This window comes from Typopeltis vanoorti, chromosome 16 (genome assembly GCF_054136105.1).
Source record: "Typopeltis vanoorti isolate ZY-2024b chromosome 16, IOZ_Tvanoo_1.0, whole genome shotgun sequence".
NCBI classification, from domain to species: Eukaryota; Metazoa; Arthropoda; class Arachnida; order Uropygi; family Thelyphonidae; genus Typopeltis; species Typopeltis vanoorti.
In genome coordinates this window covers 39,142,785-39,170,755 of record NC_143564.1, presented here as the reverse complement: position 1 = coordinate 39,170,755, position 27,971 = coordinate 39,142,785, and the positions used below count along the sequence as shown (strand labels likewise).

Sequence of the window (27,971 nt, the reverse complement as noted above, 5' to 3'; positions counted from 1 at the left end):
TTTTAATTATTACAATAAGATTCTTACTAATGTAATGCAATCTCTTAATATGTATTCCAAATTTTCATATTTAAACCATTGTATGAAACTTCACATTAATTTGTTATTTTTGCTTTGTATTTTTACTTTATAAGTTAGAAATAAACAATTTTGTAATATATTTAATGGTGTTTTAATTATTACAATAAGATTCTTTACTAATGCAATGCAATCTCTTAATTGTATTCCACATTTTCATATTTAAATCATTGTATGAAACTGTGCATAATGTTATTCGAGCATACATTTTACAATCTTTACATATGGGCTACGTTTCACCAAAATCGGTATAGCAATAACTGTGTTCAAGATGAAGCACATATTGGCCACTTCTTTTTAAAAATTTAACGGCATAAGCAGTAATGTATCATTAGTTGCTATTTACGTCAAAAATATCAAACGGCTTGAATGCGGAAAACTGTTATAATGGGGGGCATTACAAAATTTATGTATTGCAAAGTGGGCAGTGGCCGGAAAAAGTTTGGGAACCTATGCTCTAAATGACCTCTGGTGGAAAAAAATTAATTATACATAAATATGAATTAATAAAATAAAATAATTTTTTACACATAAGTGTAATAATATACAGATGATTAAAAATATATATATAGTTTTATGGCAGAACTACATTAAACACATTTCTACAGTCCTCTTATATTAAGATTTTCATGTGTTGGAGCTCTGCCATCATGTTCTGGATGCTATATAGCTTGCAGATGCCCCCCCCCCCCCCCGATTCTTGGAATTACTAATCCATCGCTCTTGTTCAGATTTGGATGATGTTTCAGCATCTCACAAGCTTCCTTGAACTTTCTTTCAAACCAGGTTTTGGTGCGGTATAGGGACTTGGTGCCTTTCCAATTGATTCTGTGATTTATATACACTTCAAACACATCACAGAATCAACTGGAAAGGTGCCAAGTTCCTACACCACACGAAACTTGGTTTGAAAGAAAGTTCAAGGAAGCTTGTGAGATGCTGAAACATCATCCAAATCTAAACAAGAGCGATGGATTAGTAATTCCAAGAATCTGGGGGGGATCCATCTGCAAGCTATATAGCATCCAGAACATGACAGAACCCCAACACAAGAAAACCTTAATATACGAGGACTGTAGAGAAGCATTTAATGTGGTTCCAAGATAAAACTTTTTTATTTATTTAGATTTTTTTTATCATCTATATATTATTATACTTATATGTATGAAAAATTTACTTTATTTTGTTAATTAATTTATATTTATGTATAATTGTTTATTTATTATTATTATTATTATTTTATTATAATTTTTTTTTCTTTTTCACCAGAGAAAATGATTAACAAACATTTAGATTTGGCTTACTTTTGTGTAGTGTCATGTAGCCTGTGTCCTGTGCATATGTATGCGTTCCTGATGAACTCGATACAGAAATCAAAATGGCAAGTGTTATTTTCATAATTATAAATAAAGTAATCACTTCAAAATGCATGTTTTTGTCTCCATAAATTCTTCAATGAACTAAAACAAGGATAATTTTCCCCAGAAACCATAAAATACAAGTTATTAATTTTTATCCAGAATCTTGCACAAGCAACTGGATAAAGCTTTAGTCACTAGTTTATCGGTGATTTTGGATCCTTCAGTTGATCAGAAAAAGAAATAATTGCTTTCTGTCAGGCATCTGAAAAAATGTTTTCACGGAAAATTCTATTGAACAAGTGCAGTAGTTAAACATTGACACTGGTGGCAGATGTTTGATCATCACATAACGAATGTTATCTGGTGCAACAGTAGTTGGACAACATTTAAGAAAAGTGGCATACATTTAAGAGCCTTTTGTATTTTTCACTATTGTTGAAGGAAAAGAGAGTTTGTAGTTTTTCTGCTTTACATTTCTGTACAAAGAACTCAGGAGAATAAGATGATACTGGTGATGTTTTAGCAAAAATCCCCCTGATTTTTGTCAGTATTTGCTGTTGTGTTGGCAATTATGCATTCATTTATGTTGAAAGATAGAGAGAGGGTGTATACGCTCTTCATTTTCTGGAGTTTGTCTGAGACTTTACTGTTGATTGCTCTTGTTATGAAAGACGTGTATTGGATCCAGGATTCCTTTTGGCTGTGATGACAGATATTTGGGCTCAAGTATACTACATTTGAAAGCAATGAGTTTGTTCTTGTGGAATACTTGCAAACAATACTCCTTGCTTTCTTCTGAGCATCCCTGGCTGCTTCCATGGTAAACTGCAATCATCAATTTACTGTGGCTTAGGAAAATGTGGAACCAACTAGCTGTGTTAGGAATTGCAGTTGTTGCAGTTTGCATAAGATACTCTGTCATATTATTCACTTTATCACTGATAGGGAATGAGCTGACTGCTGCAGAATCAAATGCTACTAAAATATTTAAAGTGGGCCAGATAAACTTGCTGATTTTGTATTGTGATATCTGTGATGTAGTATATTTGCCTACATATAAATGTGGATATTATGAGGAAATGATCACTTCCAAATAAGTTCTCATCAGTTTTCCACTTAAAGAATGAAAAAAAAAAAAGGTGATCGAGCAGACAATTAAGTTGATGACAGTGAATGTTCATGTATGCATATGGAAGAAGGTGTTGCTTCCTGCCTTTAAGGGGGAGAGGTTATTGTTAATGGGCATATTCCCCACAACTATTCCTCTGATGTTAGTTCTTGCATTATCCCCACAGAGTGTTGTATCCACTTAAACTCCCCATTAAAAGTAATGGTGACAGTAATTGCAATTAGGACATCATCAAGGTCATTCTGAAAGATGTTTGCAGCAGGAGATAAGTGGAAGCAACATACTGTTATAAGATATATGACTGAGAGTTGGATGGCAACTACCTCTACATATGGTTTAAGTGGGACTTCCGTGGGGGGGGGCTTGTCCAAAAGGATGGTGACTCCTCTGTGGCAGGACCATCCCTACACCCCTATCCTTACAAATGCTACATTTTGTAATCCCAGATAATCACTGGGATTCAATCATGTTTCCTGCAGGCAATAGTAGATCTGTTTATACTTCTGCAAGAGAGCCTTGATGTCATTGATATTTTGATGGAATTCACAACAATTCCATTGTTGAAATGTTTTCATAATTTCTTTTTGGTGGTATCACGTGACTTCCTATGTTGAGAGGTTTTGATTTCAGTCTTGGATTTTTTTTTGTTTCTGGATAATTGTAGATGGCCAGTGTCTATCATTTCTTCATCATCAAGTAAAATATCCAAGAAATCATCAAACTGGACTCATTCCAGGGGGGCACTTTATATATTTATTATTTTATCTTCTTGTGGTTAAACGGAGGTATCCAAGAGACCATCTATTACAGAGTCTGAAGGCATGCCTTTGATCCTCTGTGGCACCTGTGCAGGAGCAAGCCCATATTGCTTTTTCACGTTTAAGTGCTTTAGAGAGACCAAGTAAACCATGCCATTCAGGGATAGTGTAGGTATGGGAAGGTGGGATCAACATATATTTTAACATCCCAAAATGATATATCCAGAGCATGTAAAATCTTAAAATTCCCATATATTCGTGACACCTACAAAGTCATCAAGCTCATTTTCAAAACATTCAAATTCCAAAACTATCTTCACTAATAGTAATAAAGTACAAAACCTATTAAGCATAAATCCTCAACATATTACCATGGCATAATTTGGTTTACCAATTTAATTGTCAACTGAGATGTACTTCCTATATCACATCCACCATTTTTTCTTTAAAGTTGCACTTAATTGAACATTACTGCAATTACAATATCATGTTACTCAACTTCCTATGTCTTATAAAGAAAATACAAACAAAAGCAGACTAAACAATATTAATAAAAATCCAATCAATGAAATAACACTATATTTTTCAAAATTAAATCTTTCTCATTCATCAGATGATGGGTTGAGTCCCCTATTAGCAAATCTTTGCCACCTGGCTCTAATTCTGGCCATTTCTGTCATCTCTCTAAAGCTCGATAATTGTGACTCTTCCTTCAACGACTGTAGCCAAGTTCTTTTTGGTCTGCCTTTTGATCATCTTCCTCCAATGATTCCATTCAAGACTGTATTTGGTAATCTCTGAGAGGACATTCTCTGGAGGTGTCCAAACCACCCTAACTGCAGTTTAAGAATTATAGCTATGATATCTTCTTTATAGTTTAATCCTTGTTTGATTTGCGCATCTGTTTTGTGTTCTGACAAGTGAGTCTTATTTATTTTACTTAAGCATTTTATTTTGAATGCTCTGATTTTCTGTATTTCTTTCTGATTGAGTCTCCATGTCTCATCTCCATATGTTGCCATAGGTATAATAATGGTTTTATAGTTTGAGGATTTTAGAAATGCTGTTAATTTTTAACATTTTGTTTAATTTATTCATATTAGACCATCCTTTGTTAAGTCTGTATTTCACTGTTTCTGTGTTGTCGACTTTGTGAGTAATGAGACTGCCAAGATACGTAAATTGCTTTACTTGTTCAAGTATGTGATTTTCTAAGTTAATTCCTTATTTCTTCCTATTTTCATTGTTTTAGTTTTGCTTAGATTGATTTTCATTCCAAAAGTTTTGCATTCTTTATTTAAATTTTTTATCGTCTTTTTCAGTTGTTCTTTAGATTCTACAAGAATGATAATATAGTCTGTATATTTAATGTGACTGATATTCATGTCATTTCTATGTAAACCTGGTTCTTTGGCTATAGTTTTGCATATTTCGTTGAGATATTATAGTAAATAAATTTAGTGAGAGTGGCAACCGTGCATAACTCCTTTTTCTATTTTGTATTTGTCTGTTTTTATTTTTATTAAATTTGATAGTTGCTTTGGTATCTTTATAATAATTTGTAATAAAGGTTTGTATTTCTGAATGTCATCATAGACTTTATGATGGATATCATTTTGTTCCTGTCAATGGAATCAAATAATCACATCCCTGAAATCACTAAGGTTACCATTACTGATTTCTGAGAAAACAAAAGCAAACTATGTTCTTCAGAATGACTTCCCATAAGAACCAGCCAACATGTTATAAACACATAAAGATCCTATCTACTCTTACTTTAAAACCAACCAACCTTCACATAACACATCTGTCTCATGAACCATTCAGCTAACTTGTACAAGATTTCACTTTCTACTACCTGATGGTGATTTCTCTGAAATGGCCAGCAAACCATCAGTCATTCACACCACTGGCCTGTCACGTATGTTGCATGTTTTAAGCTTTTAATTCTTGCTTTATAATGAACAACTTTCATTCTTTGTCTTTTAGTTCATTTCATTTCTATAGGTTTCATTGAAACAGCGAAAAGTCGGCTACTGGAACAAATCTGAAATCTAAAAACACACCCCAACTCAACATCACCAGAGTTAAAGATCGGTACTATCAACATAAGAAGCCTGAATTGCAAAGAAATGGAGCTAGCTGAGGAACTAGATAAGTACCAGATTGACATAATAGGGGTGACTGAAACAAAAAAGACAAAAACTGGTGAGATCTTTCTGAGCAATAAATACAAAATGCTATATTCAGGCAATGACAATCAAGGAAAAGAAGGAGTACCATAGTATTCAACACAAAATACGAGGCTAACCTTCTTGAATGGCAGGCAGTCTCAAGTAGAGTGATGTGGACAAATATGAGAATGGGGAACTGGACAATAAGACTTATTTGTGCCTATGGTCCCACAGAAGGTTCTACTAAGGTAGAAGTGGAGAAATTTTTTGATGCTTTAGAAAAAGCAACTCACACAATGAAAAAGGAAAATTTGGTCCTTGTTGATCTGAATAGCAGAGTAGGAAATGATTGTCAGACATACAAAAATATTTTGGGAAAATTGGGAGAAAAGAGCAAAGCTAATAATAATGGCAAATATCTGTTGGATTTCTGCTCAGGACATGGACTGGTTATTACTAACACCATGTTCCAACATAAAAATGGCACAAATTCACATGGAGAGAAGAGGCAAGGAATAAGAAAAGTCTCACTGACTATGTTATTGTTGATAGTGATGTTTTTTCCCTGGTGCAGGACACCAGAGTGTACAGAGGATTTGAAATTGGAAGTGATCACTATTTAGTTTTGAACAGGATAAAACTGAATTTCATATTGAAAAGAATAACATGCAAGAAAGTTTTAAAGCGAATAAAAGTTGAGCAGATCTCAGATGTGAACTGTAGACTAACATACACAAAGATTATTGAAGAAAAAATTAAAGAGTTTGAGAACAGGAACCAAACCTTGGAGATTCAGTGGCAAGCCTTGAAGAAAACCCTGATTGATTCAGCCAGAGAGGCATGTGGTGAGGTTGTCTGCAAGAAGAGAAAAATCAGGACCATGGTGGACACAGGAAGTTAAAGAGGCAGTAAAGGAAAAGAAGAAATCATATCAAAAATTCCTGGCAAATAAGTCAGCTTGTGCTCTCAGAGAATTCAGAGACAAATGTAAGAAAGCGAAACACTGTGTAAAACTTGTTGAAGAAGCTTAGAAATGGAGGAAAGAATGCTGTAAAAGTAGTTAGAGATGATAAAGGTGACATGAAAACAAGAGAAAAAGATATCCTTGAAGTATGGAGTAATTACTTCGAAAAATTGATAAATGAAACAAGCAGTGATAGCACAGTGGTAAAAAACACTCAACAGACATACAGTCAGAATACATATCCATACTTGAAGTAGAAAAAGCCATCAAAGGCTTGAAATGTGGAAAGGCAGCAGGAGTAGATGATATTCAACCAGAAATGCTGAAGTATGGTGGTATAAAAGACTTACAGTAGCTGCACTGCATAGTTCAGAAAGCCCGGACAGAGGGACGAATTTCCGATGATTGGAGTAGAGCTCTAATAGTGCCCATATATAAAAAGGGAAATAAAACTGAATGTTAGAATTACAGATGTATTTCCCTACTGAGTATTCCTGGCAAGATCTATGCAAGTATACTTGAGAAACGGTTGAGAAGGATTGTGGAAGAAAAGCTTGGTGAAGAACAAGCTGGATTCAGGACAAATAGAGGCTGTCAGGATCAGTTCTTCACTTTACGACAAATAGTCGAGAAAGCATGGAAATATAACAAAGATCTGTATTTAAGTTTTGTCGATCTGGAAAAGGCATATGACAAGGTGCCAAGAGATGAGCTATTCAATATGCTACAGTTATATGGTGTCAATGGGGCATTATATCAAGCAATACTTAGTATTTATTTGAGTTGTAAGTCAGCAGTTAGAATGGAAGGAAGTACAGGAAGATGGTTTGATGTTAAATCTGGTGTGAGACAAGGATGTACATTATCCACTCTGTTATTCATTATCTATATGGATGACATTATGAAGGAAAGTGGTATTAAACATGATATCAGCATTGGAGATGTTAATGTCAGCTCTTTGCTTTATGCGGACGATGTTATACTTCTAAATAAATCCGCTACAAGTTTGCAAGATTCCCTGACTAAATTGAATAACTGTTGTAAAAGATATGGTATGAAGCTCAGCATTAAAAAGACAAAGACAATGAAAATAGGTAGAATTGTTGAAAATATCAACTGTGTTGTGAACGGGGAACCTGTGGAACAAGTAAAACTTTTCAGCTACTTAGGCACGATTTTTAACGAAAATGGTAAATTAAATATGGAAATATACAGCAGAATCAACAAAGCTGGTATGGTAGGAAGTCAATTGAATAAATTCACATGGAATAAGAGAGAAATTAATCGGAACACTAAATTAGTTGTATACAAGACAGTGTTCAAACCAGTTTTAACTTATGGATCTGAGAGCTGGGTCAGACCCTTGACTAGAGACTGCGGATATGAGAGTCCTGAGAAAGATTAGAGGCATGAACAGGTGGCATCAATGGCAATATCAGATTAAAAACAAGGATATTAGGAAAGAACTTGACATTGTCAGCATCCAGGAATGTGTTAGCAGAGCTAATCTCAAGTGGTATGGTCACTTAAACAGAATGGACGAGGAAAGATTAGCAAAACAAGTGTTCTCTGCCAGGTTGGCAGGAAAACAACCCAGAGGAAGAACAAGATATAGGTGGATTGATACAGTACAATGTGCCTTAGACGATAGAAATATAAGATCTGATAATTATAATATTGGAGTCTTGACAAGTAATAGACTAATTTGGAGGAAAATTGTAGATAGGAAGTTAGTAATGAAGTAAATTTTTCATGTAGTACTATCATATCCTGTACACCCCTTGAGAGTACATGTCAGGAATTTGATGATGATGAGGTTTCATTCTTGTCATTCCATATTTCCATGCACACTTACTGGTTCCTTATTATCTACTGTTTTTTTTTCCTAATCTCATTAATATTTTTTTGGGACAATTGTAAACATAGTACTATATATTAAATTAAAGATGTTAACAAATTATATTCGTGGTTTATCCTTTATTCAAGTGTAGCCAAACAAAGTTTGCACATGAAATATCTTCACGAGAAGTTATGTGTATATAGAAGCTAATGTCTTCGCATTAGTGAAGTCATTAGCTTCACGGCTAGGCCGCCCTTTCCTCAAATATTATAACTGGAAAACTACCAAAACTGTGGTGGGAAGCCAAAATAATTGATGTGCCCAAACCAGAGAAAGATCCAAATAATGTCAAAAATCTATGACCTATCTCCTAGCTTTGCTCCACCTTCAATCTCTTTGAACGAATTCTCCTTAAAAGAATTTCACTGCTCATGTAAAGAGCACTCCCGATTGAGCAAGCTGGCTTCAGTCAGGAAGAAGTTGCTGACCAGTTCCTGGGATTGACAACACAGATCGAAGCAGGCTTCCAAAAGAAACTTAAATTCGGAGTCATTTTCATCGACCTAACATCAGCTTATGACAGTCTGGATCAGGGGCCTCCTCCTAAAGCTAAGCAATATCATAAGGTGCAAAACAACTTTCCAGCTTTCTGAATCAATTCTCTCCAACATAAAGATCCGAGTCCATATTGGTGGAAAAAAGAGCAGGCCCAGATTCCTCCACAATGGTCTTCCACAGGGCCCTGTGTTATCCCCTTTACTTTATAAAATCTACATATCTGACTTACCACATACCAGCTCAAGCAAAAATATGTATACGCTATCCTACACCAGTCTACCTCCTTTGCCAACCTGGAAACAACTTTGAACACAGACCTGAACATCCTGGAGGTGTACTTCAAGCAGTGGTACTTGAAGCCAAATCCAACAAAAACTGTATCCACAACATTCCACTTGAACAATGCAGAGGCAAATCGACACCTCAACCCTTCTTTCTGTGACAAAATGGTGGAACATGAGCCTCACCTAAAATAGTTTAGAGTGAGCCTGCACAGAAGCCTAACCTATAAAAGGCACATCACCAACCTGTCCAACAAAGTTAAAATGAAAAATAATATCATCTCGTGGCTTGCTGGAAAAACCTGGGGTTGTGGTGCTGATGTCTTAAGGTCGCCTGTACTAGCCCTTGCATTCTCTGCAGCAGAATACTGTGTCCCTGTCTGGAAAGAAGTGCGCACACTAACATTATAAACACCAAGCTAAATACCATGCACACAATTAGTGGGACACCGAGAAGCACCCCTCTCCTATCTAACATTGCTCCACCAAATGGAGAAGACATGCCTTGATTAAAGTATTTAATAAAGTAACGAGCAACCTGCTCCTGCACCAGACTCTCATAAACCCACCTAGTATTTGCCTAAAATCACAAAACCCTTTCTGGTCCATGGATGAACTCTCTTCAGCTGCCTTACCATCAGCACCTGACATGTGGAGAGAACACTGGTCCAACAATATTCCAAAAATGGTTTCCTAGTTGAAGATCCCTGTGCTCGGAGCCTGGTTTTACCCTTCCTAGGAAGATTTGGTCATCTATCAACAGGATCAGAACTAACCAGGGCAGATGTGCCTACCTACTGCATAAATGAAGACTATTAGACCACCCTTATTGTGACTGTTCTCCTGTGGCCCAGACAATTGCTCATATTGTGAGTGACTGCCCAAGCTGCCAATTTCATGGTGGTCACCTCCAGGACATCCACGAGGTGACAGATGAGGCCCTGGATTGGCTTTCTGGTCTGGACATTGACCTGTAGCTGCTTTTGCCATAAGAATAAATAAATAAAATAAGTGAAGTCATTAGCTTCTTCACTATTTCTGAAGATTATAATCACAAATTGAGATGAATCAGCTTGTGGCAAATTTGTATTACTGACAATTTCAAGTAGAAAGCCGGTACACATTCAATTTTTGTATTGCATGCAAGGGATCATCTGGAGAGGATGTTGCGAGTGGGAACACTGAATGTTGGAAGCATGACTGGAAGGGGAAGAGAGGTGGCAGACATGATGAGGAAGAGGAAGTTGGACATTTTATGTGTGCAGGAGACAAGGTGGAAAGGGGGAAAGGCAAAGGAACTGGGAGATGGATATAAATTGTTCTACTCTGGAGCGAATAACGAGGGAAGAAATGGTGTAGGAATTGTGGTGTGTGGCAGAATGAAGGGTGAAGTACTGGACGTGGGTAGAAGGAACAACAGGATCATGCGAATGAAATTGAGTCTTGGAGAAGAGCGGGTGGTCGTATTATGTGTATATGCCCGCAAGTTGGTTGTACAGCAGAGGAAAAAGATGAGTTCTGGAACGTGTTAGATGAAGAAATGAGGGAATTGGAAGAAAATGAGATGGTGATTGTCGGAGGAGACTTGAACGGGCACGTAGGAAGACAGAATAGAGACTGTGAAAGGGTGCATGGTGGCCACGGAGTGGGAATGATGAACCAGGAAGGAGAGAGGGTTGTGGACTTTGCAGAAGCGTTTGATCTGGAAATTGTGAACTCGTTTTTCTTCAAGAGGGAAGAACATTTGATAACATTTAGAAGTGGTAACAACAGCTCACAAATTGACTACATTTTGACTAGAAGAAAACATCTTAAGGTTGTGACAAATTGTAAGATAATTCCAACAGATCAAGTAGCACAACAACACCGACTGCTGTGCGCAGACTTTAAAATAAGATCGACGATAAGAACTTCTGGTTGCCATGGGATGAAGACAATTAAGTGGTTTCGCTTAAAAGAAGAGAGTGTGAGGAATCGTTTTAGGGAGAGAGTGTTAGAGAGGATTTCGGATGGACTGGAAAGTGTACAAGATTGGTGGAAACATAATTCAAAAGTAATCCTGAGCTGTGCAATCGAGGTGCTTGGTGAGACATCTGGAAAGATTAGAGAGCAGAAGGAGGGTTGGTGGTGGAATAATGATGTACAAGTGGCAGTGACAGCTAAGAGGAAGGCAAAGCAGAAGTGGGATGAGTCAAGAGTGGAAGAGGACAGAGAGGTGTACAAAGAGAGAAAGCAAGAAGCCAGGAGAGTTGTGGCACAAGCGAAGGCCATGGCATATCAAGATCTGTATGATCAATTAGAAACAAAGGAAGGACAGAGAAAAATTTACCAACTAGTGAAATGTAGAAATAAAGCAGCTAAGGACATCTTACATGTGAGGCAGATCAAAGATGCTGAAGGAAGAGTATTATGGAGGGATGTGGACATAAGAAACAGATGGAAAATATACTTTGAGGGACTTCTGAATGAGGAAAATGCAAGGACTCACAGAGGAGATGGGCAGCCTTCTGAGGGGATGGTGCAGAACATCAGTAGAATGGAAGTGACGGAGGCCATGAAGAGGATGAGGAATGGAAAAGCGGTGGGCCCCGACAGAATTCCAGTGGAGGCATGGAAGGCACTGGGGGAAGAGGGAATTGACCTGCTGTGGGACCTGTTCATGAAAGTTTGTCAACAGGAAAATATACCCGAGGAATGGAGGGAGAGTACTCTTGTTCCCATCTACAAGGGTAAAGGGGATGCACAAGACTGTAAAAATTACAGAGGAATAAAGTTGATGTCCCACACAATGAAGATCCTAGAAAGGGTTCTTGATGGTAGATTGAGGGAGGAGGTGGAGATTGCAAAGGAACAATTTGGCTTCATGCCTGGTAGATCAACAACAGATGCTATCTTTGGGTTACGACAGATGATGGAAAAATATCGAGAGAAACAAAGGGAGCTACATCTGGTATTTATTGATCTGGAGAAAGCATAGGCAAGAAGTCTGGAGGTGTCTGAGGGAGAAGAAGGTGCCGGAGAAATATGTCAGGTTGGTGCAGGAAATGTACAGAAATGTGAAGACAAGTGTTCGGACCTGTTTGGGACAGACAGAAAGTTTTCAAGTAACAGTTGGCTTGCATCAAGGGTCAGCATTAAGTCCGTTTCTGTTTAATATTGTGATGGAGGTGGTAACAGAGGAGGTGAGAGAAGAGGCACCTTGGACAATGTTGTATGCAGATGACATCTTGCTGTGTGTAGATTCAAGAGAAGAAGCGGAAACTAAACTGGAAAGATGGAGAAAAGTAGTGGAAGAGAGAGGTATGAGACTGAGCAGAAGTAAGACAGAGTATATGTGTTGCGCAGTGGGCGGTGGCCAGGAGACAGACCTGGAGCTGGAAGGAAATGTCATCAGGAAGGTGAGAGACTTTAGATACTTAGGTTCGACAGTGGAAGAAGATGGAGGAGGTGAGAAGGAAGTGGGATGCAGGATACAAGCAGGTTGGAGGAACTGGAGGGAGATGGCTGGAGTGTTATGCGATAAGAGGGTGCCGATCAATCTGAAAGGCAAAATCTATAGGACAGTAGTGAGGCCAGTTATGACATATGCTATAGAAACTGTGGCCCTGAGGAAAAATAACATTAGCAGGATGGAAGTAGCAGAGATAAGAATGCTTAGGTGGATGTGCAGTGTGACCAGAAAGGATCATCTGAGAAATGACTATGTCAGGGGAACAGTGAAAGTTAGGAACTGAGTAGCGAAAATACAGGAGGCAAGGTTGAGATGGTTTGGTCATGTGATGAGGAGGGAGGACGAATATGTGGGAAGAAGGGTCATGCAGATGGATGTGCAAGGAAGGCGGAAGCGTGGGCGGCCAAAGAAGAGATGGAGGGAGCTGGTAGAAGAGGACTTGAAGATGAAGAACTTGGATGTGGTGACAGCCCAAGACAGGAAGGTGTGGAGGAGACTCATAACAAACAGTGACCCCCACTTAAGTGGGAGAAGCTGCAGAAGAAGAAGATGCAAGGGATCATCTCATGGCAGCACTCAGCACAAGATAAAAGGCTGTGCTAATTGAATTGTGTTTGAAGGAAGCTCTTTTTGTGAAGGAATAAAGTTGCACACTTGAATATATTATAATGTCTCAAAGATATCATCTAGATAATTTCATGCAGGGATGAATTATTGGAAAGCTTGAAGAAGGCTGCACAATTACTGATATTGTTAGAGAGTTTGGAAATTCACATAGTGTTGTATCCAGGCTCCAGGCAGTATTTCAAACCAATGGAATGTGTTCTAGACATTTGTTAAGAGGTTGCCCTCGCTCTACCATTGAGCATGAAGACAGATTTTTGGTTACAACAGCAAAATGTAATCAACACGCCATGGTAGGTCAGCTTACAAGTCTACTCCATTCAATTACAGGTATGTGAATATCTTGACAAATTGTGGCAAGAATCTGCAACAAGTAGGCCTACACCCCTTTATCCACAGCTCATTGTAGCACATGTTTATGGTGGTGTTGTATCCATAAAAATTGGATAAGACCCCAATGAGCTAATGTGCTCTTGATAGATGAGAATCATTGTAGTCTTTCCTCCGACTGCAGATGATATTTGATCTGGCATGAAAGTGGTACTGCTTACCATTGTGAGAATATTATTGAAAGGGATAGATATCACAGATCGGGGATCATGATGTAGGAAAGCATTATGCTTAATGGATGCACCAAGCAACAAGTGCTGGAAAAAGTCCCTTTTTTCAGCACTTGTTGGTGACTGTGACTGATGAACAATATCACAATGAATTTCTTCAATGGCATGTTTAATTGTTCCTTGGTGCCCTAGGAGAATTCATTTTTATGGATGACAATGCTGCACGACATTGTAGATGAGCAGTGTAGATATTTCTGGAGACAACGGACATTAACTGAATCAAGTGGTCAACATACTCCCTAGATCTCAATCCCACATTTGAGATGCAATACAGAGACTTTGCTTTGCTTCCACTCCAGAAAACAAACAAGGTGCTCTTTGCCTCAAGAGCTCTCACAACATCATACCATGCTTAGTACCAAGCATGGTATGATGCATAGTTTTCTGTAAGCACTGTATATTAATTCCTTAACTACATCATTAGAAAATTTGTAATTTTTGCCAAAAATTGTAAAAATTTTATAAAATATTTTTTTGTGTAATATAATTTAATTTAATAGTGTGTTGGCAATAAATTTATGCCCCCCATTTGGCTGTAGTCATGAAAATTTATTCATATGCAGGTAAAAATATAGTTCATACTTAGCTTTTGGACACCAGTATATTTCCCATATGCTAGTACTATATGAACACACACGAGGGTGGTCTGAAAAGTTCTCGGCCTGACAATGAAAAGACCAATTTATAATTTCAAAATTATTTTTATTTTTCAACATAATCTCCCTTAAGACTAATACATTTATTCCAGCGATGCTCCAGAGCCATTATCTCGTTTCTGTAGTGGTTCTCAGTAAGATCTGCAAAATACCCCTCTGCAGCTGTAATCACCTCTTGATTCGAAGAAAAATACTGACCAGCGAGGAAGAGATAGAAGTCAGAGGGAGCCAAATCTGGGGAATAGGGTGGATGTTCCAACAGTTCATAGTGGAGATCCCTTAATTTTTCCATTGCCAAAACACCTTTCTGGGCAGGTGCATTGTCCCGATGAAAGATGATTTTTTATTTCTGCAAACCAGGTCTTTTCTCACGAATTTTTTCATCTAGTCTGGTTAAAATATCGGAATAATATTCTCCGGTTACTGTTTTACCCTTTTCAAGATATTAATAAACAAAATGCCTTTAGCATCCCAAAACACCGATGCCATGACCTTTCCTGCTGATGGAACCGACTTTGTCTTCTTTGAAGCTGAACAACCGGCTTCTGTCCACTGTTTTGACTGCTGTTTGGATTCTGGTGTGTAATGGTGAATCCAAGTCTCATCCATAGTAATAAATCGATGCACAAAATCAGTTTTATTCTTGTTAAAACTGTTCAGAGATTTTCAAGAAAATGCGTTTTTGTTCTGCTGCGAGCAAGCACGGCACCCATATTGCACAAAGCTTTTTCATATGAAATTCTTCATGCCAAATATACCATACACATTCTTTTGAAATGCCTATAGTCTCAGCAATTTCGTGCATTTTGACTCGCCGGTCTTCCAATACCATACCGTGCACTTGATCAATGATTTTTGGTGTTGTTACACTTTTTGGATATCCCCACGTTTAAACTTGGCAGCCAATTTCTTAATTGTTGAAAACAAAGGAGAAGAATACATTTTAGAAAATTATGGAGACAACTACCGTGTTGGAGTAAAACTTTAGTTTAATATAAACCAAAATACACACTCGACGTTTCGACCTTCATATCAAGGTTTCAATGGACATACAATTCCATCATCTGGAACATGCACAATATACATACACAGTGACAAGCTGCACTACAATCTACATGGTTTGCTAAAGTTACTGACCAACCATTACAACAATTATTGGCCTGACCTCTGGTGAAAAAAAAAAAAAAAAAAAAAAAACACCTATAAAACTAAGAAACATATTCAACTCCTCTAAGGATCCTCTCCTCCTATTGACTCATCCTGGAGTTTATTGCATCTACTGCACCTGTAACTTACCTTATTTAAACCACCTATAAAATTAAAAAAATATATTCAACTCCTCTAAGGATCCTCTCCTCCCATTGGCTCATCCTGGAGTTTATTGCATCTACTGCACCTGTAACTTACCTTATATTGGTGAAACTGGACATACAATTCCTATACGTAAAAAAGAACACAAAAGACACATTAAATATAACAATTTTGGTGAAGCAGGTCTCTCACACTCTCAACACCCTACACCAAACTGATTGGAAAAGTATCTGCTCTTTACATCATACAAAAACCTAGTATGAAGGAAAATTTATAGAAGCCTGTGAAATCCTGATTAACCACCCTAATCTCAACAATAATAGTGGCATAAAAATTCCAAGAATTTGGATGGCATATATTCAGCCTACTTAGTATCTAGCATACTTTAGGACTTGAAGCAATTTTCAGCTTTTATTGGAAACTATCCCATACCAATTGGTTGAAATTTATATGTATAACAGGGTTTTTTTTCCTTCCTAATATACAGGGTGTTCGGGATAAATTTGACATATTTATAATTAATTATATTTTTCCGTAAGTTACATGTATTAACACACACTTCTCTTCATTTAAAAGTTTGGACCCTTCTTCATTCATATACAAGATGTCAGAAAGGATGGATAGCTGGAACCCACCTGAATCATGGAAGAGAATAACTTGTATCATGATGATTCGTGCCCGCCATCAAAATAAGGATATTACGACTGCTGCCCAATGCTCCCTGAATACAGTAAAAACAATCAGGCATGAACTAGAGACTTGCAATGGTGACTACGAGGATGTAGCAAGAAGAAAGATCCCTAGCAGACGATCTGATTGCGTTCGTACAGCAGAATTCCTCGCAAATCTGCAGGAACAGGTGTTGAAGAACCCTGGCATTGGAATTCGGGCTTTGTTCGTGGAGTTGCTAACTGTAGTCAAGCCCTGGATAACAAGGGTAGCCAATGGTAGGCCGTATGTATGGCAGCAGGATTCGGCCCCTTGCCACACCTCTGGGAAAAGTCAAAAATGGTTGTCTGAAAATTTCTACGACTTCACCGGTCCAAATGTTTGGCCTCCAAACTCCCCAGACCTTAACCCCATGGATTATTTTGTATGGGGCGCAGTTGAAAAAGACACCAATCGCACTTCCAGTAATACAAAAGCCCAGTTAATAGATAAAATTAAAACAGTTTTTGCGGCCCTTCCCAGGGAGACTGTAGCATCAGCTTGTTCGAGGTTCCGAAGCAGAATTGAAGCTGTGATCGATGCTAATGGTGGTTATTTTGAGTAAATCTTGTTGATAGTATTGTAATTAACTCTGCCTGTAATGTTTTTTTTGTCAATTCATTAAATTTAATAGATACAAAGAAGATTTTCTTTTTCCTTACGAAACTGTCAAATTTATCCCGAACACCCTGTATATATATAAACATGTTGCTCTCCAGCCCAATTTAATTTTGTAACCTAATAGATAATAATAATAATAATAGGACTCTAGCTTTGATGTGGTAAAGGTTTTTTTATTTTTTTTTTTATTATTTTTTTTTCAGAGGTCAGGCCAATAATTGTAACGGTTGGTCAGTAACTTTAGCAAACCATGTAGATTGTAGTGCAGTTTGTCTCTGTGTATACATTGTGTATGCTCCAGATGATGATCTTGATATGAAGGTTGAAACGTCGAGTGTGTATTTTGGGTTATATTAAACTAAAGTTTTACTCCAACACGATAGTTATCTCCATAATTTTCTAAAATGTATTCTGATCACCGTGTAAGCATGAAAGAAAGGAAAAAACAAAAGAGAAGGTGCCCATAAACTTTTATGAACTTCGAATGAATTTCTTTTGCCATTAAACCTTCTTTTACAAAGAATTTTATAACCACATGATACTCAATTTTATCCATTTCAAAGGATACAGACAATACTTCTGCTTCAGACAGCCTGTATAAAACAAACTACTTGATAAAATGACTTGCAATTTCACATGGATTCTTATGACAGATGTACCAACTTAGAAAAAAAAAATCTTGCCGATAGTGTTGCCATCTATGGTTGAGAACTTTTCAGACCACCCTCGTATAATCAGAATAACTTCAGACTATTTTTTCTCAATGTTAGTCAAAATTGTGGCATATAAATTACGTTTTATTGAAAATTTTGCACGTTATTTTTATACAATATATTATCTCCTCCATTATCCTTTCAAAATTTAGCTATTCTATGATATTTTTAAAAACATGGGATATAAATAAAGGACATTGCAACATTTGCCACACACTCTCTCTTTCTCTCTCTCTCTGTCCTTTTTCTCTTTTCAAATAAGGTGTTTGAGCACACATAGCGATATCTAGTGGGATTTTCCTCCATTGTGGAAAAAAACATGGTTGGGATGTATCCTCCCCAAGTTTTGAAATTCTGATGCTTTTCCCTTTCACCTTGTACAATATCTGATAATTTACAACTATTAGGTACAGGAGATGAAAACAGAACTCCATGTACCACTTCAAGGCCTAATGCAAACATTCAGTAGAACTACTCATGCCTGACTCATTAATGCTCATGTTATTCTTATCTTATTCTTTTACACAATAGAGCTTTATTACTGGCTGAATGATCTGTTTTTCCTCATGATTTCATGTAATTTTCACAGCTTGAGATCTGCATGTGCACTTCCTGTTATTTTTACTGTCTCTGAGAAGATATGTACCATGTGACAAATTTTCCAGGAGTTGGTGCTATATGAAAAGTATAAATTTTTCCTCCAGATATCAAACAAAGGGAAGTGCTTGACTTTAACTAAATTATATTCAAAATAGATGTCACCACATGCTTGCAAAATTCAAACGTTTACAATTTTTGGCAGTGATTTTTAAATGCAAAAGTGGACTCGAGAATACTCGAGCTTAGCAGTGAAAGGTTAAATTAGCCAATTAAACATTAATACACAGCCTAATGTTGGTATTTTAAGGAAAGCTCCATTCCATTTTATGAGCATAGCTAGACACACTTCTCCACCAACAGGTTCATTCTCCCTTCTTATCCACTTACTTGCACATGTCAGTATCAGTATTGAGCCTCTCAAGTATGGGGGATTAATAGTAAAATGAATAAATATATAAATAATAAAACTTTGAGTTAGACACTAGAAAACAATGATGATAAAAGTTTCTTTAAAGAATTTAAAAATACCTTTAACCTTTATATTTTATGGTAAAAGTAAAAGATGATCACAACAAAAGCATTTATTTCTACTTCAGGAAAAAAGAATTTAACAGAGTTGAGAATAAACTTAACAATTAAGGCCAGCAATATAAATATCACATAAAAACAGAAATTTGAATCTGAAATGTCATATGAAAAATCAATAAGCATAACCTAGACTAAGGCTTGGAAATGTTGCCTTTCAAAGTAAAAAGTAAACTAGTGATTAAGTCAGATCTATAAACAAGGCTAAAATTACATCAGGAGATAAGGCAGGCCTTAGAAATCAGTAAATGAATTTTATATGCCTCCATATGGAGGTAACATAAATTTTGTATATTTTTATTTAGCCCAATACACGTGGGCAATTATCTGTTGTGACAGGTACAAATCAATTGTGTCATCACTACAGATGAAGGAAGGATGAGGTCTGTCTTCTCACAGTTGTAGAGGAAGAGTCATATAACTGAGAATGAATGGATCAGATTTGCTTAAAACATTAAGCTATTTGTTGGTAATCTATAAAGTCGGTAAGAAAAGCAATGTCATTTTATCTAATATGTATGTGGAATTCTGCAGCCAGAATTTTAGTTCTAAGAGAGAATGGGATTTGGATTTATTGTTAATAATTTTAGAGAAGAAAATTCTGAGTAATTAAAGCTGGCTTGAAGTCCACTTTCAGCTTCCATAATGTATTTATGTAAGGGCAAATAGTATGGGGAACATGCACAGTAAAGGGTTTTATTTAGTGCATTTGGTAGATTTATTTGGGCTTTGATATTTAATGGTGAGGATGATGCATGCCTCAGATGAATTGTTTGAGCAATTCATCTGTCTAAGTTAAGGCTAAGTCTTAACTCAGAGTTTCTTGAAAAGATACTTATAAAAATACTGTTGTTAAAAGACAGGAAGTGAGCTCAGGTTAATTGAAACAACAAGCTGCCACACCAGACTGCAATAAAAACATCATTTTTTTAATACAAAGAAGAATATACTGCTCAAAACAATTAGGGGATATTTTGGTTTTCTTGTAAATTATACAGTTATAAAAATAATTTACAAATGTAACACATTTATTTTAAAATATTCTTAATATACAACAATATAGAACACACAAGTGCGTACAAAAATCATGTTAAGACTTGCCGAAACGTGTCTCAGCCATATTAGCACGTGTGTGTAGGAGGGGGGAATAAAAGTGTGGCTTGTTGCGCTCACTTCCACAGTGCATAATTATCTCTTCAATTGTCAACTTGTGTCACCTACCACCCATTATTTTGTTAAAAATGACAAACAACATGAAATCCCGGAATCCATGGCTTGGAGAGCCATTGGTCGATTAGAAACTGGACAAACGCAGCAAGTTGTCACTCAAGCGTGTTGTGTATCTCAAAGCGTAATTTCACAACTTTGGAATCACTTTCTGGAGACAGGAAATGTTCGAAATTGTCTTCATGCCATAAGTTTATATGTGCGAAAAACAATGGTTTGCATTCCACTTACTGCAAATCATAAAACAGTCTGAAGAATTTGGGCACAGGAACAACACAATTGGACAAATGAGGATTGGGCTCGTGTACTTTTTAGTGACGAGTCCAAGTTCAGTCTGCAACTAGATAACTGATGTATTTTGATATGGCATGAAAGTGGAACAAGAAATAATCCACAGTTTGTTCATGAAAGACCCCAACATCAAGGTGGGAGTTTGATGGTATGGGCTGGAATAAGTATAGGCGGCCATAGTGATCTCTATTTTATCAGAAATGGTTCCTTAACAGCCCAAAAAGTATCTCGATGAGATTTTGGAACCTGTAATTCGTCCATATGCTGCTGCAATTGGCCAAGAATTCATTTTTATGGATGACAATGTACGTCCACACTGTACAAATTTAGTACAAGAGTGGTTTGAGGAAGAAGGGCTTGAACAAATGGCCTAGCCTGCCTGTTCACCAGATTATAATCATCGAACATGCCTGGGATGCTTTAGGTAGGTACGTTTCTGCTTGACTGGTGCCACCATGATCACTTCAAGAGCTCAAAATTGCTCTCACAGAAGAGTGGGAAAATATCCCACAAGAACTGTTTGATCATCTTATTCGGTCCATGCAATCAAGATGTACTGTTGTTTTGGTTGTTAATGGAGACCACACGCCCTATTAAAAATTGACAAAAGCATTTATGGCTATTCTTGTTAAAATTATTTCACGCTAAAATGTATAATTTGTTAAATTTATAATAAATATTGATTATTTAAACAATATTGCATCAATTACACCCTATCCATAAGTAAGAAATATTTATTCATGTATAAAGTACCCAATAGTTATAATTATTTACAGAAATTTATAATTATCTGACAGAAAGTAAAATATCCCCTAATTGTTTTGAGTACTGTAGAATAAAAGTAATTCAAATACAGTTGAAAAATTATGGAAAGAGTTTATTACTATCATTTTTTGTGCAAACGATTAAATTTTATAATAAAATATATTATAATCAGAAGAATACTTACAAGAACCTTCCACTAGAGATATATCCAGTAAAGAAGAAATATTAGTAGGTGAAATAGTAGATGTAATTGATGAAGTATTCTCTGGAATGGATATATGTGGTGGTGATGAAGATGTGCACGTAGTTGATATGCAGATGTTGGATACTATGGGAGGCTTGGATGTTGGTGATAGAACACCCAAGGAAAGAGGCTGAAGGTGAAGTTTTAATAAAATCTTATTAACAACATTTAAAAATCATAAACATTTTACATTTAAGTTGCAAAAACTATCACAAAATAATAAAACAAGACATGAAGTTGTAGGTTTTTTTTAGCAATCCAGAGATGCCCGATGTATTAAAATTAGATAATAACAACAATTTATCAGTTATTCAAACATGTCAGAACACAGGCAGGTATAACAGATAAGTAAACAACCAGGTACCTAGAATTATGTATATGCATGTATCCACATAATTTAATATGTTAACTATCTGACATGTTATTTCTGATGGTATTAAGTTAGAGCATTACAACAATAAAAGATTTATTAAGTCTGCTGATATTTTGCTGGATTCAACCAGCATAAAGAACTTGACAGAAACATGAAGTTCTACAACATCAAGTATCCAATGGAAAGTATTCCAAAATGTGAATAATATTATCCATATTATTCACATTTTGAAATCATAAGACAGCTTTACAAAAATGTCAAGCAAAATCTGGTACCTGCCAGAAACATGAACCACTAAAATATCAATTATACAGTGGAAAATATTTCAGTGTTATTAACCATATTTCAAAATTACAAGACAGTTTAACAATAATGACAGGTGACAATTTAGAGACAGAAGTTAATAATAAAAATCCAAATAAAATACAATACAAATTTCTAAAATATAATTTCAGGGATATTATGCAACTTAACTAAAACACTAAGAGCCATCATTAATAAACTGCAATTTAGTAATGAATCTTTAAATTTAGTTCTTAAGGTATATGAAAATTATATAAAAATATTGTATACTCCATTTCATACATGACTTCAAGATGACATGTGGAATGAAGTAGTTACTATTCATGATTTTCTTAAGGAAGAAGTTTTAGGTTGGACACAGGGAAAGCTCGATTACCATAAAAAGCCTTGTTATTTTTGTTCATTTAATATTATGAGATACATGAAAATTTCAGTACATCCTAAACATTTATTATTTGGGTTTAAGTGAATCTTACTGGAGAAGTATCTATTTTCTGGCAGAAGAGAAACTAGTATTTCAAGGAATGGCTCAAGAATAGTCCAACTTCTGTCGGGATTTGTGCTACGTTGTTTTTCTGGAATACGAGTGTCCTTCAGTGGTTGTTTTTGAAGTTAGTTGTCATCGTCGCTATATTGTGTATTTTGGTTAACGAGAAGACAGGGTCAGAATCAAATGCATAATAGTGGAAGAGAAGACACAGATAACATAAGTTTTCATTATTTAGTTTTATTTAAGTTATATTTAGCATACTTAAATGTTTTGTTTGTACTTTTACTTATATAGTTATACTCCCTTATACTTATTCAGCGTTTAGTTGTAATAGTTCCTCGACACCACTATTTTGAATAATGGTGGCAGCAGCAGTTAAAATTGCAGATGGTGTATCACCAAGTCCTTCTCCATTTAAGGACTCCATTTTGCGTGTTTTCATATGGGATTTTGTAGCATGCGGAACTTTTGGAATGTGTGCGTCCTGGCAGTTGTATATGTGGCAGGTGAGAGAAGGGGAAATACATATATGCGCAAAATGCAGGCAATTGGAGGAACTTGGTGAGTTAGAAATGACTATAACTGACCTCGTTGAGTCAGAGGTGGGAGATTCTCGACATAGAGAGAGATGAGTGGTATGACAGAGGGTGAGAATGGCGAGAGAAATATGAATAAAATAATGAGAGTGGGGAGTATGAAAAGGTTGAAGGATTGTGAAATTTTCGGAGATGGTCTCAATTGGGAGGATGAATGGCAAATAAAGTGGCTGGCTTGCAGACAGAGATAGATGAGGTGAGAAGTGAGAAAGATGAGATTAGGCGAATGGAAGAGACAAATGCAAGATGAATCAGAGTAGGAGTGAGAGAGAATTATGGGAATGAGGGAGGAGGAGAGAATAGAAACAGCAGAAGAGAGGGAATGAGAGAGCGTTATGAGAATGGTAGAAGAGGAGAGAATAGGAACAGCAGAAGAGAAGGAATTATTATTATTCGTGACACCTCCAAGGAGTCCGAAGATTCATCGCGGGAGGGCACCTATTGTACAACTCTCTGTCTCCACCACTACACCGAACCTCTACTACCAATCATCTACATCAGCACCATCTACTGCCCACCACAGCTAGTATTTTTTGTCTGTAAATTGCGTGTGTTCTGAAGGGCCGATTTGTCTGTATGCGGGATGAAAAACCAGAGTTTCCGGGAGAAAAAACCCTGCTACCTCCATATGAGATCGGCTAACTCTTTCGATTGAAAAAGTCCATATAAAGATTCCACCCGTCATGACAAGACTTGAGCTTAGGCCTTTTCCAATTGAAGATTGAAGAATGAGAGAGAGTAATGGGAATGATAGAAGAGGAGAGAATAGGAATAGTAGAAAAGAGAGAGAGTTATGTGAATGATAGAAGAGAGAATAGGATAAGTGGAAGAGAGGGAATGAGAGAGAGAGAGGGAGATATGGGAATGATAGAAGAGGAGAGAATGGAAACAGCAGGAGAGAGGGAATGAGAAGAATGCGAGGGAGCACTGGAACCAGGGATAGAGTGATGTCAGGAAGGCAGGTAAGTAGGGAACACAGAGAGAAAGTGCCAGAGGAGAGAGTGAGGGATGCATGTGAGAAATCGAGGAACAGGGTGGTAAGAGGTGTATGTATGTGGACTCAATGATCCGTGGTGTTCAAGATAGGATGCATGAGGAGTGTTTGCCTGGAGAAACGATAGAAAGTGTGGCTATGGCAATTAAGAGGGGTGAGAGAGTGGATGAGATGATTGTGATGGTAGGAACAAATGACTTGAGAGGTAATGTAAATTGGGTAGCGAGAGATATGAGATTCTTGCTTGAGGTTGTACGAAAGAAGACACAGAGAGAGGAAAGATAGTGTGCATGTTGCCTAGGTATGATAGTGATGAGCTGAGCAGAAGAGCAGTAATATTGAATAACATAATAGCTAGAATGTGTCAGAAGAGAGGACTGGAATATGTGGATGCTTGGAGGGCATTTGAGGACAGAAAGGAATTGTATGTGAGAGACCGCTTGAATTTGAATGAGGAAGGATGTAGGGCATCTGGAGAGATTGCTGTTCTGAATGAGTCGTGTGTCAATGCAGGGAAACTAGAATGCCCAGGGTGGATGGTAGCAGGGGTGGCCTCTTGTGGGAATGGGTACTTAGGAGAAGGGGGATGATATCAGGTAACACTGAGCCCAGTGGAGTCTAGGGGGGGGGGGGGAGAATCATGCTGGGTATAGAAACAGTAGTATTTTTATGCTTTATATTAATGCCAAGAGTATCTGGAATAAAGGAGAGGAATTGGTGGCAATGATAGCATCAGCCTGACCAAAGATTATTGGAATCACTGAGACATGGTTGACAGAAGAGGATATAATAACAGGAACAGAAGAAACAGGGTACAGCGTTTTTTGGCAGGATACAAAGGGAAAGCGTGGTGGTGGAGTACTGCTTATGATAAGTGATGACATGTCCTCCAAGAGTGGAGGCTTTGGAAGGCAGTGACACTAATGATTTTGAAAGCATATGGTGTGAGGTAGAGATGGGCAAGGCAGGATATTTAGTGGGGTGTTGCTACAAACAAAGGAGCACAGAGGGTGGGGACTACGAGATGTTTAGACAGTTGAGCTTGGCAAGTGAGGTATGTGGTGAAGTTGTTTGAAATGATAGAAAATTAAGGAGAAACAACTGTGGAGGGAATTGAAGGAGAAAGGTGACCAGCAGTCACACGAACAGTACAAGGTACAGAAGGGTAACTAGTGTGGTAAGAAAGGCAAAAGCAGAGTATGACAGGAAGTTAGTAATGCAGGCTAAAGAGAATCCCACAGTTCGATATGCTACAAGTAAAAGAAAGAATGTATATGGCAAAATGATTTTAATGAATGCCAATGGTAGGGAGGTAACTGAATCAGTCGAAATAGTAGAATTACTAAGTGAACACTTTGCAAGAGTATATCATCCAGGTGGTGATACTGCAGGAATGAGAGGGCCAAAGGTTTTATATGTGAACCGAGGTAAATGAAATGGAGATGCATAGCATATTACAGAACTTTAATATGAATACTGCTGTGGGATTGAATGGCATACCAGCTCGGTATACCTACTGAAGATAAGAATAGCCTAGATGTCTGGACTACTGTATTTTTCGATAGATAATGTGCACCCCAACATTTTCATCACTTTTTTTGCTGTATAGATAACAGGCATGCGCCAACTAGCGGTAGAGTTAGGAAGTACAGACAGAGGTTGGAGGAATTCTTTAAAAGTACATGTGTTGCTAGTAGCAATGAATTTTGAATTTTTTTAATTCAAAATTTTACAATTTTTACAAATTGGCCATCATTCCAGATGGTTTAACAAAAAAACTCGAACCCCTTGATCTTGCAGTAAATAAATCATTCAAAGATAATGGCATCCATGAATATAACAAAACAGGGCAGATGAAAAGAACATTGTATAAAGATATAGTTACGTGGATTGTAGAAAGTTGGGTGGCTGTAAGTGAAAACTGTGTTAGAAATGGTTTCATTAAAGCACAAGGGAATGCAGTGGTGTCCGGTGACAATGATTATGAAGCTGAATAAATACCAAATGAAATTTTTAACTCCATTGATTCTTTCAATATTGAGTCTGATGAAGAATTTTTTGGATTTGAATAGTGTAAGGTTCAATAAATATTAAGTAATACTTCTACCTTAGTTTTGTTATTACATATGATTTATCTCTCATACCTTTCAAATGTATACTGCGCATGTTATCTATCGAAAAATATGGTAATTACTTTGAAAGACTGTTAAATGAACAAAGCAGTGACAGAACCATTCCAGAAAATTTTCAAGAGAAATGCTAAAAGGAGTATATATTGATACTTGAGTTAGAAAAAGCCATCAAAAATTTGAAATGTGGAAAAGCAGCTGGAGTAGATGATATTCTACCAGAAATGCTTAAGTATGGAGGTATAAAAGTTTTGCAGTGTACACTGCATAATTCAGAGGGCCTGGTGAGAAGGTCGAATTCCAAATGATTGGAATAGAGCTCTCATAGTACCCATCTATAAAAAAGGGAATAAAACTGAATGTGAGAATTACAGAGGAATTTCTCTATTAAGTGGTAAGATTTATGAAAGCATACTTGAAAACAGGTGGAGAAAGATTATGGAAGAGAAACGATGGCATTGATGCCATTAGTTCACTTCCCTTATATTTTTCAGAAACCTCACATCTGTGGTCTCTAGTCTTTGATAAGTGCTTTAATTCTAACCAGTTCTCGGATCCATAACTTAAAACTGGTTTAAACACTTGTATACTGCTAGTTTGGTTTTGGCTAATTTCTTTCTCATTTCATATAAATTTATTCAGCTGGCTATCCCACCATACCAGCTTTGCTTATTTTCTTGCCTATTTCTAGATTTAACCTACCATCTTCACTAAAAACTCTGTCTAAATAGTTGAAATAGTTTACTTCTTCTATAGGATCTCTATTCAGAATGCAGCTGAAGTTTTCTATGTTCCTGCTTATTTTCATAGTTTTGGTCTTTTTTATTGCTGATTTTCATGCCAAATTTGTTACAGCTGTTATTCAATTTAGTCAGAGAATCCTGAAGACTTGCACTAGATGTGTTTAGGAGTACATCATCATCATCTGCATAAAGCAAAGAGCTAAGTTTGATGTCCAATTCTAATATCAGATAATGCCACTTTCATAATGTGCATCCTTATGTTACCACTGAATTTACATCAAACCATCTTCTTGTATTTCCTTCAATTCTAACTGCTGACTGACAACTTAAATACAGAATCCATCAAAAAAATGTGTACGCACTTCAGCAAAAGAAAAACCTGTATAAAAATTGTAATACTAAATTTATACAGACATCAAGGGAACTTTGACTTCGACAATTACATGAGGTGCTCAAAGTGGTTGCCATTAGCATCCAGACACTTATTATTATGGCAAACTACTGCTTGTGCAACATTGGCCAAAAGTGACCATTAGGATTGCTGCGCATGCAGTTTCAATTTCTTTCTGAAGGGCCACCAGGAGCTGGTTTTCTATGATATACTACATTCTTTAGAGTCCCCCACAGGTAGAAGTCCAATTGTGTTAAATCAGGAGAATGTGGAGGGAACTCAACTGCACCTGTTCGTCCTATCCACTGTCCCTGCAAACTCTCATCGAGGTAAGCTCTCACGTCTCAGTGGTGGTGGTGCACCATCTTGTCGAAAGAGAAATTGACCATTCCA

At 36.9% G+C, this 27,971-nt stretch overlaps 1 protein-coding gene across 4 annotated transcripts in view; it reads right to left on the bottom strand.

Moving 5' to 3' along the window:
- crm (cramped chromatin regulator) overlaps positions 1-27,971 on the bottom strand; it is a 345,363-nt gene that overhangs the window by 40,299 nt on the left and 277,093 nt on the right. For all 4 annotated transcript variants that reach the window (XM_090406636.1, XM_090406637.1, XM_090406634.1 and 1 more), the window contains exon 14: positions 21,500-21,689. In XM_090406636.1, the coding sequence (XP_090262762.1) occupies positions 21,500-21,689 (190 nt within the window). The remainder of the gene's footprint in view (positions 1-21,499; positions 21,690-27,971) is intronic.